At 37.3% G+C, this 22,013-nt stretch overlaps 1 protein-coding gene across 1 annotated transcript in view; it reads right to left on the bottom strand.

Annotated features, from left to right (window-relative positions):
- LOC149792298 (MAM and LDL-receptor class A domain-containing protein 1-like) overlaps positions 1 to 22,013 on the bottom strand; it is an 83,685-nt gene that overhangs the window by 40,164 nt on the left and 21,508 nt on the right. The window contains exons 2-3 of the mRNA XM_089970863.1: positions 6,960 to 7,106; positions 5,877 to 6,251 (exon numbers count right to left, since the gene is read on the bottom strand). Of these exons, the coding sequence (XP_089826989.1) occupies positions 5,877 to 6,251; positions 6,960 to 7,106 (522 nt within the window). The remainder of the gene's footprint in view (positions 1 to 5,876; positions 6,252 to 6,959; positions 7,107 to 22,013) is intronic.

Here is a 22,013-nt window from a genome sequence, read left to right as displayed (position 1 = left end):
CCCACATTTCCGCCACTTGGTATCCTTGCTGTTTTAACTTCAATCGCTTCTGACAAGTGGCCTGGTACAAGTCTTCCATGGTTTCATTGTAAAAACTGATTTTTAGTGGCACGTTCAGGGTAGCAGATGGGACATCCGTTAAATAAGCAACCGTTAAACTCGTACAAGTTCCAGCTTTCTACCGAATACGTTCCGATGGTCTTTTCGTCCCCTCCGTTGCGTGCATGCTGAATCCATTTGTCTTCCTTGTCACACAAGTAATATAACCAGCATAGGGTTTGACCGAGTATTGACATTTGACAAAGCTGGTCGTTTGAGGACTGATAACAGCCAAGGTGTTTACAGGCATGAATCGTTGTCTATACACTAAGGAACACGCTTTGGCAATGGTGCAAGCTTCTTTCAAAGGATCGACCCCTCATTCCAAACGTTTTAGGCATTCGACTCAAAGGTGTGGCCAAATAGCTCATCGAATCTTTAAACTGTACTTGTCCCACTTGCATGGAAATGATTTTGACTCCGTTCAAAGTCACTTTAGGACGTGCGGTGCCTTGTTCAGTATAGTATCTAAGAAGAAATTGTCCATCGTATCCGGAGAAATTGTGGGCCATCACCGTGGCATGGCGATGACAATCTCCATAACGTTCGATGTCCTCTTGGCTCTACGTCTCGTCGATGGTGTATAAGATCCATCGAGCAAAATTGGCTAACGTGTTCGATCCCCGAAAGACTTTTTCACGTCCTCCAGGAATCTTGCTGCAGTGAGGCAATGACTAAAGATATGCTCTTGGATGCACTTCTCACATGCTCGGTGAGCCACACAGAAATTAGGAATGTGAATGCCGGCCGCTTGCATGCATTCGAAATCGAAAAAGATAAAATTCCCTTTCTTTTTCTGGTCATCATTTTCCTCTTGTTGGGGTTGATATTTTTGAATGTAGCATTGGTGTTCCAAGTCCACGGTTTGGTGACAAATGAGACCCTTTTACTTTCCTGAACATACGTGTGCTTTGGCACTGTTGGTATGTATGCCTTGTCCACACGCAGGGCACAATCTCAGAAGTTGACAAGCACTTTTCTGCTGTGATACGTGCTTTTTTAGATGTTGTCGGTAACAGTTAGGGCTGCAAAAAGTGCGCTGACAAGCAGGGCAATGCACTCGTTCTTGTCCTTCGTCCAGACAGGGTTGAGAGGCTAAACAACCTGAGCATTTCGAACCATAATGATTGTGTTGCTCTCAATTGTTATAGCCATAGTCACATTTCTCACAGTAATAGCTGTATCCCAGGAATCCGGTGATGGCGGTAATGGTATCGAAATGTTCATCGTGATAATAGATGTGAATGTATTTTCCATCCTTAAAATCTTTGCCTCGAAACAACAGAGGTCCGCGCACTTCTTGATGGTTCACTTTCAAGGTGCAGCGTGGAGCTAGGACATCTTGTATTTTTAGCATTTCAGGAATGCCACAAGATGTGTCTTTGGACAGGCCGGCTTGTTGTAACAGGAGTTCTGCTTCACTTCCTTGTTAGGCTCGGTTCGATTTTCGAATGTTCTCCCAGGTTCTTTTCCATTCTACCGTGTCGTTCTTGTTGGCATAGGTTCAACCCACCACGATGGCTCGGGCTAAGCACATCTGGTCTTAAGGGTTGTTAATTCGGACGAGGGTTGTTATGGTGTTACGAAGGTCGTCCATCAATAAGACCCTTTTGTCCCCAGTCCCTTAGGGAAGAGGCACGTGGGTCATGGACAGTGTCGCTTTTCCATCGGTGATGTGAAATTGGTCATTGGATAGTTGCATGTGTTGAATCTTGTCGATGACTTTGAAAGGTGTCAATTCTGCTGGGCTGCTAAACTCGATCCAAACAGGGGATTTCAAGCTGTCATGATGTATGGATATTCTCAAGCAATCGTCTTCTTTGGCTTGACATTGGTGTGTCAGTTTGGTTAACAAGAATCCCACATCTCGGTGATGAACCCTTCTGCTTTCTCTAATGGTACGTCAAACTTGAAATCTTTAAACTTCACCGTGTAGGTGTAAGTTGTGGTTTTAAATTTTCTGGAGGAGCGTTTTTTCGTCTCTCGAATATGATAGTACTTTTCAGGGTTTACTGGTGAACTTTAGTTAGGTGAAGACTCTCTGGGTCTGGATTCTGGTTTACTCATGTCATCTTCAAAAACACTGGCATGAATTTGTGCCAAGATTTCAGCTAATGTGCGAGGCGAGACATCAAGTTTTTGCCTCTTACTTTCTTCTCCTTTCTTCATGAATTGATGCGATCGTTTCATCTCGACTGCAAAAAGTCAAATGACTAGATTTTAAACAGTATGGGTCACTTTATATCCATAGCAGACCAGCGTATATATAAAGGGTGTGTGTCTTTCCTTTCGCTATTCATTTCACTCTGGGTTTTGTTTTGCTTCTCTGCGTGTGTGAATAGTAGATTATGGTTATGATTTTGCGTCTCGGCGTTTGTGGATAGTATCTTATTGGGGTTTGTAAGCGCTCACGTACGTTTGTGTGGATAGCAGAATGGATGGTTGTTTAATTGTACTTCTGTGTGGATGGTAAATTGGGTTTTGTTCCGCTTCTCTGCGTGTGTGGATAGTAGAGTTTGGGGTTTGATTAGGCTTGTCAGCGTGTGTGCATAGTAGATCATGTTTATGTTATTTTGCTTCTTCGTGTATGTGGATGGTAGATTATGGTTATGATTCTGCCTCTTGGCGTGAGTGGATATTATAGTGAAGTGAATGTAAGGGTCATTCATATGCCTCGAATAGAATTGAGTTTTCTTGCCTCCCCAATTTTTTAGTGTGCTGTATCAGTGTTTGTCTATTGTCTGTGTTATCTCCCATGTTCAATTCCCATTGTCCCTAGACAGACCTATCATGTTCAATTCCCATTGTCCCTAGACAGGCCCACCATGTTCAATTCCCATTGTCCCTAGACAGGCCCAGCATATTTCTGTATTTCCCATGTTAAATTCCCATTGTCCCTAGCGTGCCGGGACCCTGTTTTAACATTAACGTCCACTTGTCCCTATGGTGCCCCCATGCACTACTAATGACAGTGTTTTGGGTTACAAACACCCTCCTAATTCACCGTAGCCAGCATTTACTCCAGCGCAAAAAACCAAGCTATAAAACCACAAAGTGGCTAATTCCTAACTGTATACAGGTTAATTTGCTACAACCTTCTAAGGTCATAATCAAGGTTAAATCCAGATAAACAATCTATTTATAACTTACTAACAATACAAAGAGCAGTTATTCACCAAGACTATTTCCTCAGTCATGAACAACGGTCAAGAACACAAACTAAAAAGACATACATACACACATTCATACACAACTACATATTGGTAGTCTTTCGTGCCGAGGAAGACAAGTTGTGCGATCTCATCGACGGTGGACGAGTTTGTGGCTCTGGAGTCCAAATTCGGATGGACACAGACGGTTGCAGATGGGGAATGGGAAACCCGTGGTTGGGGGTGGCTGGGACACAGCTCTGTGGCGTATCTCATGAGCTGCAGCAAGACGCTTGCGGAGGTCAACCTGGAAGGTGGAACTGGTTTTTATGGTCAGGGCTCGCCAGTGACTTCTCTTTCGTATGGCAGTGAAAGTTGGACTGGAATGGCACCAACCACATGAGCTGTATGACTTGTATTGTACAGTAAATCTAAAACATGTCTCAAAAACATAGAATGGTGAAAATTGCAAAGTCTTCTTCTTGGCATCCGTCCGTCTACGGGAGATGATGGCGTAACTCCAAAGTAAGCTTTTGTTTATCCTTCTTTCTAGCTCTCTTTTCAGCTTGTTTTATTTTTCTCTCCTCCTCTGCGTTTTGAACTCCCTGCCAGACAGCTAGACGCCAGCTGGAACGGTTGTTTGCACGGCTCTCCCAGTCGTTGACATTGATGTTTGACGTCTTCATATCATTCTTGCAAACATCTTTGTAGCGCAGATGTGGTCGTCCAGTTGGTCGTGTACCTTCTGCTAACTCCCCATGTAACAGGTCCTTGGGAATGCGGCCTGGGTCCATTCTCTTGACATAGCCAAGCCAGCAAAGGCGCCTCTCGCTGAGAATGGAGAACATGCTGTTCATGTTGGCGCGTTCTAGAGCCTCTGTGTTGGGTACTTTGTCCTGCCAGTGGCTGTGCAGAATGCGCTGCAGACATCTCAGGTGGAAGCTCTTGAGTTTCCTCTCATGTCTTGCATAGGTGGTCCATGTTTCGCTGCTGTAGCTGGGGTATTAAAGACCATTCCACCAGTGGAAGAAGAAAGGTTTTGTCGCCTAGGCTTATCGACACTGAGGATCATGCTTTTCTGCCTTCTTCAGTTGCTTCCCTTTTCGAATTTAGTGCTTGGTCTGCCTTGTAAAATGGAATGTCTCTTAGAGAAACATGATAGCTCTAGGCCTTGATATGCTTTTCTATGTTATTTTTTTTTCATGGACGCTGGAGAGATCGGCTCATAGTCTGAATCAGCCAATTGGGGAATCGATATGGACATTTCTGCTAAATAACTGTATAACTGATCAGGACGATGTTTTCCTATATTGCTTGTTTTGCAGCTTATTGTTATAAAGCCATCGCTGGAGATTGCGGATATTACATTCAGTCGTTTATTTGGTTGAATATTTCTATTGTGGCGTAATAAACTCATCCATCAACTGTATCACCTCCATTGTTCAAATGGATCAAAAAGCTGGCTTAGTTCATCCATATAGAAATCTACGTTATGCAGTACTTGCAACGTAGTCTGGTGTTTTCTATAATATTATGCAGTAGTATTCAAAGGTAATATTGAAAGCTGGCAACCCCTACTCCAAAAAGGTTTTCACATTTTAAATTAATCGAAATGCATTGCCTTCCCATTAGCTATCTACTGACGCTTAATTGTGAACTCATTTACATTTCAGTTGTTGTTTGCAACTAGACTACAGAGAGTAATGTCGATATTCTTCAAAAGTTATCATGATTTGATTAAATGTTTGACTATTTCCTGACGAGGGAATGGGAAAAACATGTCTTTGGAAGATACGCTCACTGTCATTTAACACATGCTAGTTCTGGATTCAAGTCTGGTTCAAAACGACTAAGCCAGTCAAAACAAGTACTACTAAGCGTCGGTTCGCTGAGGATCTGGGAAAAGCAAATTAGTTCCCAAGGCCAGAAGACATTGATACAGCGTGTAACGGGCTTGCAATTTCACTAATAAATAAAAAGCATTTGTTTTATTCTTCAATTTAGCGAGGAAATATAAATGATGTAGAATTTAAGATCGCAATAATGCAGTAAAACAAAATTAAAATTACATAAAACCACATCAACATGTTCTCCATGCCAGAACGATCCAACCGTGACTGTTGTAATTGTCTACATGATTTTAAAAAACTTACGTGAAGTTTTATATTTTTTTCTTTTCTCGCTAAATGTTCTTACATCTGCTCGTAAAATATATTGAGATTATAAAAATGCAAATAACAGTATGTTTGATTTACATTGAAAGCGATTCTTGGACAGTAATATGTTTAAATTTTGTCAACTATTTAGAATGGTTAAAGGGTTAAATCAACGAATTTGATACAATTATCCCACTGATGCAAGCTAACTATTTAGAATGATTAAAGGGTTAAATGAAGGAATTTGATACAATTTACCCACTGATGTTAACCTAACTATTTCGAATGATTAAAATGTTAAATGAAGGAATTTAATACAATTATCCCACTGATGCAAGCTAACTATTTAGAATGATTAAAGGGTTAAATGAAGGAATTTGATACAATTATCCCACTGACGTTAACCTAACTATTTAGAATGATTAAACGGTTAAATGAATGAATTTAATACGATTATCCCAGTGATGCTAACCTTTACAAGAATAGTTGGAGATCTGTATATCATCAACGGCTATCTTCCCGTAAGTTCCGTTAGTAGTCCCCTCCAGATTGACTCTGAAATCCTGCTGAGTCTGTATTGTTATCTGAACGCGATACCAATTATCTTCCAACTCTCCCTGCTGACTCCAAAGAATCGTTCTTGTGCTATAATTTGCACCTATGGATCTCTTTACTGTTTCGCTATTGTTCGTTTCTATTGAAATTGTCAGATTACCGATGTCATTACCGCGCATATGATACCACATGGACAAACAGCTGTCATCGAAATGAAAAAGGGGACTCTGTAGCATCTGTGACTGACTTGTGTTTACTGTATTTGACTCTAGATACAAATATTTCCCGGTCTCTGGAAACAAAAATAAAAAATAAAACTATAAAACTAAATACATGTGTATTGGCATATCAAATATACATTTTCATGACTTTATTTGAAATTGTTTCCTTGAAAAGAGATGGCATTGTGTTCTCGATTATGTCATTGAAAGAGATCGTTATACCTGAGCCAAGTTACGTCTTTTGCTCCCATCATCCATAAATACACAGAGCATGACGAGTACATTTTGATGCGTTCGTGACACTTATATGGGTCCTTATTCCAATATGCCACATGTAGGGGGTCCTTATTCCAATATGCCACATATATGGGTCCTTATTCCAATATGCCACATATATGGGTCCTTATTCCAATATGCTACATATTGGGGACGTTATTCGGATATAACACTTATAGGACCATGTATTCATGTATGAAACTCATAAGGGATTTTATTTCAGTATGAATTTGAACGTGTTCATTCATTCAAACAACTAACTTGGTGTGTAACGTCAATCATAAGACATATGCCACTCGTTCTAATATATTCCTTATTTAGCTGTCAGTGATATATGTGGTAAGTAAAATATGTCCTGACATTATTATTATTATTATTATTATTAACTGACTGGATCTACAAAGTAATAAAATATTGAAGCATTTGTTGCAAGAGGTGTAGTGTAATCATTTGTTTTCTAATAATGATTGTCTTTCAATAATTGAACAGATTTTAGTTCCAACCGTTCTTATAGGTGTGGTCCTGTGCTGGGCCTGTCCCATGAACACCACTCAATCCCCTTCCGATCTTCCAGCCAGCGGAAGTACCGTTCCAGCCACACATATCATCCTCGAAACTACAGTTTCCAGAGATCGACGACGGCGGGATGTCTGTCAAGGTCAAAGGCATACAAAATTCAACATCAAGTAAACACCTTATATACCTTATCTCGTTTTAATATGATTTCAGATCTTTTACAGTTCTCGAGATTTTGAAACTGTATAACTTTGTATCTAGTGCCTGAATTAAAAAAAAAACTTTTCATTACCGGCATATTCATAGATATATTGTACTAAATTTTCTGGGGGATAGTAAATTAAACACATCTCATGGGACAAACTATTACTGTACTGTTTCAATTCCATACCTTAATGTCTTAGTTAGTCTGTGCTAAAACCATTATTAAAATCTGCCACTCATTTTCTTACCTTCTGTATTCTTTACACTGATTACCCAAAATCATAGTCGTATGAGCATCTAAGTTTGTAGTCGATTGAGAATCTTTCGTTAGTCTGTAGTAGACTGTGCATGGAAATTACAATAGGAAGTCAACAAGAAAAAGGTGTGCCTTCTTCAGGTTGCACAAAGGCCGATGCAACGATAACTTCTTTCTATCACAAACAGCAACGATACATGAACCTTTCCAGATGTAAAGCCTGACATTGAAAGCACTCACTTGACTTATCTTGTGATGTTCAGTGAAAGCAATACTGAGGGTACTTAATTTGTTCAGTTATAGAGAAAGACTCAGATAAATCTCGTGAAAAGTCGAGTTCCAGAAGTGTTGTCACTACTGGTGAAGTTAATGTAGTCACATTGAAAATAACAGGGTTTAAATCCGTTGCCACAAGGGCAAAGAATTTTACGGATATATCAATCTTTATGGAACGTGTCCGATATATTTTCGCATACTTTTACATCTAGCTCTGTTGCTTTGACGTAGAACGAATTGTGTACAAAGAACATATATGTTATAAATCTATACATAAATCGATACATTTATTAAATGCATGAACATACTACAGCCAGATGTTGCGCTAAAACACCCAGAATGAAAAGAAGGGAGACCAATCTATGAAATCGTCAAATGATGGAACATAAGAAAGCACGTTGTTGAGTCAATCAGCTAAATATATCATTCGATATCACCTTAGAGTCAAACCATCAGCTACATCATATGCATTGAAATACCTTTCAGAATTGCACATATTTTGGAATTGTCTGTATCAAATAATTAAAAGTACTTCTAATGAATACACTTCTCGGGATGCACTTAAATCTTAAGTAGTTGGCTATAACAATAGATAGCGAAACAATTGATTAAAAAGTATGTGAACAAAGTAGAAAGGGTAGAAAGCAAGAATGTAGAGAAGTTAAGCATAATTCGGAAATACCGAAATTCTCAAAATGTGAGGGACATTGATAACGTGACTATTTAAAATACTTTGTGAATTGAAATGAGGACTATAATGTATTACCTTGCATAAACATCCAGCATAAAATATCCTGTCCAAAGAACTAGTTACATTGATGCAAACAACTAACGTTTAAGACTACCCCTACAAAGCCATTACAAGTGGGAACATATTCAGAAGGAATAACAGGAACGAATAAGATCCATCGGATGAAGTGAAGTAGTAGTATACCAATAAAAAATGGAAATATTTCTCAAGACAATAATTTTGATCATGATTTTGAATAAGTAGTCCAATTCTGCACATAACAGTTTCTTTTAACGCAAATGATCAACACGAGCACCACAATCGTTGATATCATCGTCGATATCATCGTCGTTGTGTTAGAGAGAGAGAGATACAAATGTATTTTTACGAGATTAGACTTGGAGCAAATTATCTGTCCTCGAATATATTCATATCCAGAAAATTAGAAGTAAAGAGCTCAACATACATAGACAGAGACACACATAAAGCATGTCATCAGAATGTTTGCAATCATGCGAGTGCAACCTACCCTGTATGATGGACATATGGAAGCTTAACTAACATCTACTGTGAGAAAAACAAGTGGAAACGTAATATACCTGTGTGATGGACATGCCGAAATTTAACACACCCTGTGTGAAGGAAATGGTGAAGCGTAAGATATCCTATGTTAATGACATGCAGATATGTAACATATCCGGCGTGAAGAACATGCGGAAATGTAATGTGACCTATGCGAAGGACATGTATACAGGTAACATACTTTGCGTGAAGACATCAGGAAATGAGACATACCCTGTGTGAAGGACATGTGCAAGAGAAACACAATGGGTCAAGGACATGCGGAAATATAACATACCCTGTGTGCCAAACACGTGGAAGACTAATATACCCGGTGATAAGACATGCGGAAATTTAACATACCCTGAGTGACAGATACAAGTGAGTGTAACATGACATGTGTGACTGACCATGTACCTCGATCGATGATAATATTTTGATATCCTTGTTGTATGCGTCAGCTTTAAGCATGATATGTAAATTTGTTTCAATCTATAAAATGATAAAAATATAAGGTTGTCATCGACTTACGGAATGATTATTAACTGATTGGAATTTTAAACAATCGTCTGTCAAATGTAATTCTCTTGTTGAATGGAACGCGTTTCGTACATCTTACATGAAATACAATATAAGGATAAGTAATTAGATTAGAGCTTTCACGGTCATTTTCCAATCGATTGCGCCAAAATTATTCCGCTGGCTGAGAGTTCGCTTGTTAGTAATTAGGGACAGTGGGAATCTCATTCATATAAGAGGTCTGAGTAAAATAATATTCCGTATTTAATAGGACTGGTATCAACTATAGAATATCTATTATTACTAGTTTTTCTTGGCAAGTACTAAAACTGTATGGCCTCGACAAGAGAGAGAGCTGGGAATTCCATTTTTTCAGGTACTGGCCGCCCACATAATTCTTACCACTCAATGACACGACATGGAATTAAACTGTCAGTGTCGAAAGCTTTATAGGAAAGTTACTGCTATACCTATCGGAAGTCAAGTTCATGTTCGTTCACACAGAAACATCGTAAATAGCGTTTTAGGTAAAAAAAAAATCGTGCGATGTGCCCAAAAATATAATTGTTTTCGCGCTATTTCGAGTACTTTGATCTGTAATTGCTGATAATTTTGTTTCAATTGGATATTTATGGATTTAAACGGAGCAATGCCCCACAATAATTTGCGTCAGAATAACCAGCTCCAGAGAGAGAGAGAGAGAGAGAGAGAGAGAGAGAGATAGAGAGAGAAAGAGAGAAAGAGAGAGAGAGAAAAGAAAACATTTTCAGATATATCTTAATTTTGCCAGGACTAAACTATTTAGTCATCAGGGATACATATTCATCTAATGTGTCATCAGCTTGGAAACGTTCACATTTTTAACCACGTCACGATTATCTTCTATGGTCCTGGCAAAATAATAAATACCTTTTGGAAAGTGTTCCCGTGCTTAAATCTGAAGCTAACGCTTGTACCCTCAGAAGTTTCAAATGTTCATTAAAGGCTAGCACATTGAGAAAACATATAGATAGAATGAAATAAGGTCCATTTCAATCATGGTTTGTATGCTGAATTAAATATAGTCCATTTTTATTATGGTTTGTGTGTTGAATGAAATAAGGCCCATTTCAGTCATGGTTTGTACACTGAATTAAATATAGTCCATTTTTGTTATCGTTTGTGTGTTGAATGAAATAAGGCCCATTTCAGTCATGGTTTGAATACTGAATTAAATATAGTCCATTTTTGTTATGGTTTGTGTGTTAAATGAAATAAGGCCCATTTCAATCATGGCTTCCAGACTGAATGAAATAAGGCTTATTTCCGTTATGGTTTATATGTTAAATGAAATCAGGTCAATTTCAGTCATGGTTAGTATATGGAATTAAATAAAGTCCATTTTTGTTATGGTATGTGTGTTAAATGAAATGAGGTCCACTTCAGTCATGACTTGCAGATGGAATGAAATGAGGCCTATTTTAGTTATGGTTTTTGTATACTGACTTAAGTAAGGAAAATTTTCGTATTGATTTGTGTACATCTACAGAACAGTAAATTATTATTAGTTATTTAAACTAAATTCTTTACGTATCTTTATATTGTTTTCGATGTTGTTGATTTGGTGTTTGATGGCATAGCAAAACAATTAGATTGTTTAATATCAAGACATTTGGAATAAAATGCCTTACGTAAGAACATAAAAACGACCCAGGCTTATCGGATAGTAGGATTCTATTTCGCACCCTTGCGGTCTCCGGTCCAGCGCACTAATTACTAACTCTCCGCGCCTCCACGTATTTTTATAAAGTTTATATTGGCAGTACTGTGTGAAATTATGACTTCTTTTTAGGATTCTATGGTCTCAAACTAAGTAACAGAAAAGAGCGAAAACCAATAAGATTTGTAAAACAAAACAGATAATTTATTTCCCTAGAAGCAAAATGAAAAATTAAAAAGAACTTAAAGCATTGTGAATTAAATCCTAAATAGTCAACATTTCTATATCTGGACCAAAAGTATAGAGTATTCCAAATGAGTTCCAGTTGTGTTCCAAATGAATTCGGATCTTGAAAGTATTGATGTAATAATTAACCTGGATTGTCGCGATGTGCTTACAGTTTTGATGTACTACAATGATATAATCAAAAATGTCATTGAATGAATTCACAATAATTCCAATAGTAATTTAGTACTAGAATCAAAGAACACGTTGCAATTCCAATCAATAATTTAAATAAAGTAATTTCTCTCATCTGAATACAAACCGATTTCGCTAAGATTAGTGTTAAGATATGGAAAGAATAAATTCCGATGTAAACAACTTTATATGTCTCTCCATTTGACCTACATCGTAATTTCCATTTTCTGAAAATACTCTGTCATCTTAACGGACTTTTCCATCACATTCATAAACAAGATTCCTTCTAGAAACTTCCAAGGTCAAAAGGTCACATAAGCATGTTTATCTCCATGATCTTGATATATAACCTAAAATTTTCCATGTAATATATTGTTTACAGAAAAAGAAGACAATATATGTGAGTCGTCAGGTTGGCCCTAGGTCATTCATACAATATAGACATGCATAACTTATAATCATGGAGAAACGTCAACACACAATGCAAATTAAATACATATAATACCCGTGTATTTATTTCAAACTCTAAAGCCTGAAACTCTTTGGTAGATTGTTCTTGAGTTTTCAAGTCAGAAATCCATATCCACAGTGTCCGTATCTCATGTTAGCAATAAAGTATGTTGTCCATAAGCCTTGTCAAAAATAGAATTCCAAGAGAATAATAATAATAACAATAATAATAATAATAATAATAATAATAATAATAATAATAATAATAATGATAATAATAATAATAAAAATAAGAACAAGAAGAAGAAGAAGAAGAAGAAAAAGAAAAAGAATCGTCATCAGCATCATCATAAACAGCAGCAATAATTTCTCTTTTATGGCTCGATATAACAAATGAAATAAATGTGCGCATACGGTTCGAAAATTTCCTAAAAGGATACTTAGACGCGTTATTTTATATCACGGGTATCTAATATCACCATGGTTTATTCAGAAAAAATACTTATTTTTGTGAGTCACGATGAAAACGTGACCCAGTCGTCATTTAATATAAGCGTCATATTTCACAATTAAGATGTACGTTAAAGTCCTACTTTAAGATATTCGAATATATTCATTCACTTTTGGGGGAATAGAGGATCTATGTAGTAACCTCTTACTGGACATTATAAAAATGTTTATAAATTCTCTAGACTATTATGTCTAAATTGTGAATCCGCGTTTCCTTAGAAGTTAATCTGACTGAACTCAAACTGTTCAGAAATGAATTTAATATACAGCTAAAAGTCTAAACTTGCTAACTGCAATACTCCTCTTGAATAGAGTTACGTGTATCCATGGCGTCATTTTAACTCAAATCGACCTGCCATTACCCCAAAAATGTATTATGGAAATCATCATTTAGTGTTGCCGTCATTAAAAAAAAATGTATATCGTGGAAAAATTATCTATGCCGCGCAAAGTTTTGATCAAAGAGAAAACGTTTTGAACCCCGAGTACAAGAATAATGCTGTAAGTCGTGGTAACTGGTACAAATAGATATTTCGCCTACACTATCGAGCTGATCAGGTCCAAAATAATGACACACGATATACTGCATTTATCAATGGAATAGATAACTATTTTTCATGGTTACAACCACAACAAAAACAACTACAAAAGCAACATAAACAATTGCAACAACAACCACAGCCAGTATTACAACAGCCAAGGAAAAAATCCGGAAAATGTCTTGCCACTGGCAGTGTAAAAACAAAGTAAAACAAGCCCTTCCGATGCCCGATAAACTTTGTCCCGATAACGTCCTTGCCTATGTTGATAGACTAGAAATTCTGATTGGCGGAAGACGAGCTGGCAATAATTTCCCTGCAATCATTAATGAAGCAGCTGCTATTTGTCAGAGATTATTTACAGACGGTATCATGGACATTGATGTTTATCCGGCCCTCATCGATGAAATTGTTGATGATTACCGCAGTGATTGAAGCAATTAAATCAGTGGCAAGAAAATAATATGATCGTACATAAAGCTCAACGTGTACCTATAATGGTCAAGGGGATAAATTCACGATGAACAACATATACAGTTAACTACGCAGATTGACTCGGCGATGTTGTTCAGGGTCTATTCAGAAGAATAGCCCCAAAGGCAATGCATATTGTAAAGCAACTAGAAAAAGAACAGTATTGTTGTTCGCGATAAACGTATTGGCACTGTTGGTGATATTGCCAGTAAAGTATTCTCAGTAATCAAGGATAGGCTAGCATGATTGATACGCAGACCACAGCCAGTAAAAACATCTGTATCTGATTCAGCATTTGACATGAATGCACCAGTGCTTAAGGATGAATCGGTGCGTGATTATCAGTATTATTCTTGTGATGCGTTTGTACCCGACTCGCGGGCAAGAATCGAGTTACATGTTCAGGATAAAAGTAAATATTTCTTGCCCGCTAAGGCATTCATTGAGATCGAAGGTAGACTTTTGAAAGTAGATAATACAGCATACGGAATTGGTGATGGATTTGGTTTTGTTAATAAAGGAGTCATTGCGTTATTAATAGTGCCACATACAACATCGACGAAAAGAATATTGAATCATGTCTCGAAAATGGTGATATTGCTACGACGATACTTCGCCATGCAAGATATAGCGATGATTAATCGAGGTCAGCTGGTCCGTTAATGCTGTTTGCAAAGGATACCACTGATCAGCCCCAGAGCAGCAACGTGAGACTGAATGTAGCTGGAACTGAAGTTGCATCGATGAATGATAATTTCAACTTGGGATTCGCAGGACGCATATCAATGTAAAATACCGATGAAGAATTTTGATGTGTGATTCCGCTGTCACATATCTTTGGATTATGCAGACATGTTAGAAAAGTTATATTTGGCTCTAAACACACCGTAGAACTTGTAAGAAAATCAACCGACAATGATGGAATATGGCGTGCTGCTGGGGTTGATGCAGGTAAATCAATACTAACAAAACTGTCGTTGTGGATGCCAACAATGACTCCATCACTGAATGAAAAACAACGGTTGCTTTCTTTTATGGACGCATGTGTTAAATCAACGTTGTCACGGTTGATGATGACTGCAGATTCGATCACGAGAACAACTGTCGGCTAATTTGCATGGCAGATCGCATGAGAACAAGGAGGTTCAACACTACGACATTTATTTATAGTTTTTCAAGATATCCGAAGACAGGATTCTCAAATACGAAATAATATGGTATTTGACCAACTTGGGGTTAGTGAAGTTTCTTCGGGGATGAATGAACATCAAGAACCGTCTGAAGAGGTATTGCTGCATTTTGAACATAATCACGTTGCATGTGCTTATCATTGCTTGAAAACATTCATTGGGCGTGATTATAATGTAGATTATGGGTTGCAAACAGATCAGCGTGATTTCTCTACGTAGTATCCGACCTACTACTTCTCGCTGAAACACCTAGATTTGTTTAGACAGTCAGTAGTTGACATACATTTTCGAGCTCGAGTAAGTTCACTGCCAGCAGGTGTTACCACTGTTATACTTTCAGACAGAACAATTGCTTCTTGAAGGTGTTGGTGGACGAATGAGAGTCATTGATGTCCCAGTGGAAAACGTAATTAAATCGCTCATGATATTGTGTCATATCATCATTATCATGTCATATCATTATGTCATATCATCATGTTAGTATTACTCCTGGTCATATTAAAAAGCTATACGAAGTTTAAAAAAGGTAATTGTGGAATACAAATATTGCTGAAATCAGAACAGATCGCAGGTGGTCCAAATAAACTATCACTGACAGAACGTCAACTCAGGCACTTCAATGACTTCAAAGGATCAAAGACTGGCGTTAGACGTAATCGTTCTGTGGGTGCTATTAAAGATGCAGTCAAGACGGGTGGTACATTTCCACTTCTTGCAGCTGTACCATCGTTGATTGCCTCTGCAGCATCAGCTGTTGCAAAAGCAGCTGCAATCGCTGCATTTGGATAATAATTATGTTGCACGTGCTTATCATCAGTTGATGACATTCATGGGGCGTGATCAGAATGTTGATTCTGGTTTGCAAATATCACAGTGGGATTACAAAACATTATATCCTATCTGTTATTTCTCACTGGAACATTTGAATTTCTTTACATAATTTGTCGTTGATATACATTTTCGAGCTCGTGCGGCAAGAGGAATTAGTCCTAATTATAGAGCAATCGCTGTTAGACTCCCAGACTAAACAATGCTCCTTGAAGGTGTTGCTGGAAGAATGAGAGGCATTGGTGTCCTAGTGGAAAACATGTAACCGGATTACTCGTGATCAGTAATTAAATCGCTCAACATATTATAATATCATATCATCATGTTAGTGTTAATCTGACTCCTGGTCAGATTAAAAAGCTATAATGATCCTGGTCAGATTAAAAAGCTATAATGAGCATAAAAAAGAATTCTGATATAAACATATTATTGAAATCCACAGCGTTGCTGTAAACTATCATTGACAGAATGTCAACTCTTTACTTCAGTAACTTCAAATGGTCAAAGAACTTTGTTAGAAGTAATCTTTCTGCGGGTGCCATTAAAGACACAGTCAAGATAGGTGGTATATTTTCACTTCCTGCAGCTATGCTAGCGTTGATATCCGCTGAAGCTCCAGCTGTTGAAAAAGCAGCTGAACTTGGTGCTGTTGAAACTGCCGCTGGAACCCCCCCCCCCCCATTCATGGTACGGTCGGGTCTAAGACTACCCGGAACACTTCGATAAACATGCTTACCATGTCCAAATTCGATTTACTTGATGCTGCTAAGAAATTAAATATCAAAAACTTCATAGGTGTTTTTATGCGTGACCAATTACGGGGAAAACCAAACCGTGTTGAACTAGTATAATTAATCTCGATGGAATTTTTGGTCCAGGTACTCATTGGGTTGCATATGGGATTGTTCCACGTGGGTTGTTTATTTTGATTCGTACGGGTTAGCCTCGCTAATAGAATGTTTACGATATAGTACCAGAGTGCAAAACGCTACGCCGATCTGGAATACAACATTACCAACACAGACAATAAGCGGTCGTGAAGTAATCGCTGTGCTAGATGCTGTGTCAAGGTCGCTGCCACCATCTCATAAAGTCCTGCACGAATACACCACGTCGACGAACGTTTCAAACAGGTCTTAGTGAATATACAATGGTAGATATTCACCAGCTGTAGTAAACATCACATCAACAATCGCAGTCATTCTTGTATGTGATGCGATTGATGGCAGCTATCATGTAAATCTTGAAATATCCAGTCAGGCCCAGCCGGGATATATTTTATACACATTCACCCTCAATCCTAACCTGGATTTTGTATTGTTAGAATCTGTTAATCCGATTTATCTACGATATCAAAATCTGCTGTTGTCACGGATCCATTTCAACCTTGCTGACCAGTACGGATACCTTCTTGATTTAAGAGGAGAATCTGTTGCAATAAGTTTGTATGTGAGATTCTGACTGTAACAGACTCAAAAACAGATTTATCATAATAAATGTTTTAATTTTACAAAAATGCTTCAAATTTCTTCAAATTTCAACGATTTATGGTCACATTTCAGTGAACATTTATAAAATCAGACTCAAAAACGGTATACAAAAATAAAAAATCCGCTGAAGTCTACATAATTTTAGTAATTTTTCCAGGAAATATTTTTTCTTTTATTGACTCAATTAGAAAAAGGGGTTGAGGTTTTACTTTCAAAATTTATTTAATAAAATCAGACAGAAAAAGAAGGATTTTTTTATCAATTTTGACTAGCAATCTACCAAAATTGACCAAAAGCAGAAAAATTTGAAGGATTTTGTAAAATAATTTTTTAAAATAACAAATAAGTTCCAGATTCTGCCTTGTCAGAAACAACTAGTAAAAAACAGGACTTTATAAAATAAAAAATAAAAACCATTCTGTTTCGGAGTCTGTCTTGACAGAGTCAACGAATAATTATTTATGTCGCATTATATAATATACCATCACGCGAGAGTTTTCATATAAAACAAAGCGGAACACGAACGTGCCGTCAGAACAATTTTGAGACTTCCACATATAGAAACGTTTAGTGTTAATGTACTTATTGATGATCTCGGCGATGACAATTTTTATTATCTCAGGAACAGTTAAATGAGCTGCAACAAGAACATATTATTACAGCTGTATGCGATAGGGATCAAATTTTGAATTACGCACATTCTTGCGTTAAGCGGTCCAAGTTACTCGGGTTGTAACTTCCCAAATTTCCGAGAAAAAAAAATTATTATAAACACCGCTGTTCATATTCAGTGTCACAACTTTCACTTTGTTTAGATGTTTTACCACAGTCACTTGTGACAGCGTTTTCACTTTCACAACTTTCATTTTCACATCTTTCACTTTGCTTATAATCGTACATGAGTTTGTCCAACTGTCTTACACGCGCACTCACAGTCTTCATTGTTTCACATTCCTGACAGCTCTGATCGAATCTTTTCAATCGCTTGTGCCAGTGGAATGAATTGTTCAGGTTGTTTATCATCGATGCAAGCTAACGATTGTGTTATTGCTTGCTGAAGTAAGTTAATAACCCTATATTCGGTTGCTAGTGTGTATCTACCTTTGGATTTTCGTTCTTGTAGCTCTTGAAAATCTTTTGTGATTTTTTCAGGATCAAGTTGATCAGAAAGTTGTATATGGGTTTGTACTTTATTAATCGCAGAAATAATCGAATCAATATTTTCGGAATTCATTATATAATGAATATCCTTTTAAAATAAATATTTGTAATCCTTAATTTTTGTCAAATGAGCAGGAAAAGGAAATTTCCTGGGAGCTTTAATACTTTATTTATACAAAGAAATCTGCTTCCGTAAGCACATAGTGCTCATATATTATTTTACAACCAACAAGAATCTGTATTGATCAGTGGTACTTTAAGCACAGTTACAACCTCCTGTGAAACACTAGATTGCCAAACGACATTTGAGCAGGTCCAGAGAGCGATCCGACCTCACATGATTGATGATGTCTTGTTAGGCAATTAGCACAGATCGATCACATACTCCACGTTTGGATTTCAGATTATATTAACACTATCTCAGTTGGTCCCTGCTATCTCCCTACATATATGAAAAAAAATTGTCGGCCGTGGAGATTCGAACTTGTATTAATTTTCTTGTGATCCCTAGTCAGACGCGTTATCGATCGAGCTATGGTTGATGTTTTCCTATACATGTTCGGAATTCATATATAAAATTACACATAATGGGAAAACCTATGCGAAAAATCCCCTTCCTTCTGGCACATATAATGTAACGTCCATATTAAGTTTAGCCCATCCACTGACTCAGTAACATCGCGGTTGTATTATACCTGTGTTGGTTTTTTAGGCCCCAGTAACTATATACCTGTACACGTGTAAGCGCTGATAATTATGTCAGCGGAGATTGTCAAATTATCACGACGGTACAGATATATAGGACGAATTCTGTATAGTCGGTCAAATGAATGAAAAATATAATTGTTTTTGCGACAGAAAGCTGATTTTCCTTCCTGAGCACATGTAAATGTGGTACACATGCAGACATGCAAACAAGTCAGGTGCTTACAAATACATCGTCGAAAAACGACCTCAAGTTTTCATTTCCTTTCCCTGGAATATGTGAATGGTATACACACAGACATACAGAAAATCACAAAACGATCTATTCACTCAACAATTCATTTGACCGACTGAACTATTTTTAATCTGTGCTATACGAGGGGCCTGATGTAAATCGCCTGGAGAGTATCTCAAAGCCAAGTAGAGTTGCTGTTCTTTCTGTAGTGCTGTTTAGTCACTTCAGAGTCATCTCACTTAACTGCTCACGGAACGCTAACAAGTCAGTTCTTACGGTGTGTAATTTTGAAATATTATTCACTGTTCGTATTTCTTTGAAAATGCTGATTTGATTATATTATTTGCGACACGTTGTTTTTATTCCCGGCAAGTATCGAAATATTTGCCAGCTGCATATCTCGATGGAAATATTATTTCTTCGCCTGTTTCTACATACACAGATTTAACTAAAATTGCACTTTTATCATTATTACCAGTATTTCCACGCACAGTAGTCTGACTCTGTGTAATGGCATGCAAAATATTCTTTGGATCTAAATAAATATGATGAATAACAAAACCATTCACGATCAGTCTGTGAAACACTCGTGCATCAATCTGTGTCAGTGATATTTTTTGCAACACTGAACATGAGATAACCAGCATTAATAACAAAACCGATCGATTTGTTTAATCGACAGATCCTAATCACATCAGCGCGTGACGCCTCAAAATTTTTAACGATAGGATGTTTACAAATTCTCCTTGCTCCATTTATATAGTTATATTATTTGTCTAAATTATTATTTTATTACTGGAACAAATATGTGGGATGCTAGCCCATAAAGCGTAGGGAGATAGTTTTCAGCTTTTTACTGTTTGTGGGAGATTCATTATCATCACCTTTTTTTATCATAATGCCGTTTCAGCGCTTTATATGTTTTGCCTCCATAGTCTACAAACAATTGCGTTTACCCACCCCCACTACGACGTTACACTTCATACACGGTTTTGATCCTTGACTCACTCGTTGCACACTTTGCAGATGGTATCCGCAGCCCGATTACAAGGAGTTGTGGAGCCAATCATCTACCATATGCAGTTATTTTTTGCTCGAATCATTATATATTATTAAATTAAAGTCTAATTTAAATACATATTTGCCTTAATTATATAACATGGAAGAATTTATGAGATTATCTGCTATCAAGCCTTCTCAAGGGAGAGTCGATTTTGATAAAATATCCCCTGACCTGCCCAGGCAAGCTTTGGCTAATCAGACTGTAATCAATTGTATTCGTGGCGCCAAGGAAGAGTTTCGCAAAAATGGCGCGATTCATGTGTGCTGAACGTTCAGAATTAGACAATACGATAAAACCAATTTGTTGCTTCAATGAATAACCAGCGAGCAAGGACAACTATTAATTATATCGACGAACAAAGGTACATTTTTAGAATAAAGTATATTTCGGAAGTAGATGACACCTGGATTATCCGTGACAAACGTGATCCTGTTCGATTACATCAAGCTAGGGATGTTGTAACGTTAAGAAAAATTCCACACCTGGAATGTTGACTTGTATTGACAAACTATATTATGCACTTGCGTATCCTGTGACGGCAGTTGTTTATGTGATATATCCGCTGAATAATAAACCTAGAGTTGATGATCTCAAACCAATGAAACTTTCTGAGCTGAATTGTGTAGTGAGCGAGTTACAGAACATTTCGCAAACGCGATACGTGAAAAAGATTTAACGGATTTTTTTACGCCGTAAAATATACATGGGTGGGTTGAGTGTGTCAAGGAGTATGAAGCTTAGATCAACGTCGTTGCTGAGCTGGAAAAATATTCCGATAAGACTGAAAACAATAACTGCTGCGATTTTGTACGAATCAAAATATAAATCAAAGGGAGCTTCGATAGTGATATAGCGGTGATAAATTTGCTTTTATAAATAAGATTAATATAAACGATCCTGTATCCGTGTGGTTGTTTCAAAGTTCCGAATGTGAAAATCATAATCAGTTTGTACGACATAATGGTGATATTTATCGATCTAAGTCCCTCCACTCGGTAATGAAAAATCTTGCGTAGAAATATACCGATGATGCTGCACAATTACTCGGTAATTGTTTTACCGTTACGTCAGTTACTGCTCACTTTGCACATAAGAAAATTCATGGTCGCCGACAAGATCGGAATGTCTTGTCTATGTGCAGCTAAGCTGTTGAGAATACGGACACGGCGGGTTGTGGACTACTGAATACAATAATAAGGACGTTATCTCCGTTGATATGGTTGCATCTTATTCTCGAAGTTTTCTTGGGATTTGAGAGTGTACTGAATATTTTAAGAGATTTGGACATTCAACACCCGAGATGACCAAAGTGGCGATAAATGGATATTTAACAGATTTTGATTTAACTGGATTTGTATTATTGAATCGTTTGAGTTTAAGGAAATCTTCATCAAATTGTTTATATTTGGTTTGGTCGTCATTTTTAACGAACGCGGTTGGGTTTCAACAGTTTTAGTACGATATAAGCTTGATGCTGAAATTTCAATTTCGTTAGTTGTAAGTGAAGAAATAATATCGTATGGTCCACATAAACGAGTCTGGTTACCAAAACCCGCAGTAGTTGAGAGATATGTTCTTGATATAACCTTTGAGCGTAATCCAGACCAAGTTGAACACGTAGCTAAACTTGCAAAAGATCTTGGAAGAAAAATAATTGGGAAATTTACACAAGGAGGAGGATCAAATGATTATAAATGGCATCGCACAAGGTCAATTATCACCGATGCCGAA

The sequence above is a fragment of the Sinohyriopsis cumingii genome, chromosome 9 (genome assembly GCF_028554795.1).
Source record: "Sinohyriopsis cumingii isolate HCF-2022 chromosome 9, ASM2855479v2, whole genome shotgun sequence".
NCBI lineage: Eukaryota > Metazoa > Mollusca > Bivalvia > Unionida > Unionidae > Sinohyriopsis > Sinohyriopsis cumingii.
Note: the sequence above shows the minus strand (reverse complement) of the source record. Positions and strands in the feature narration are given on the sequence as shown.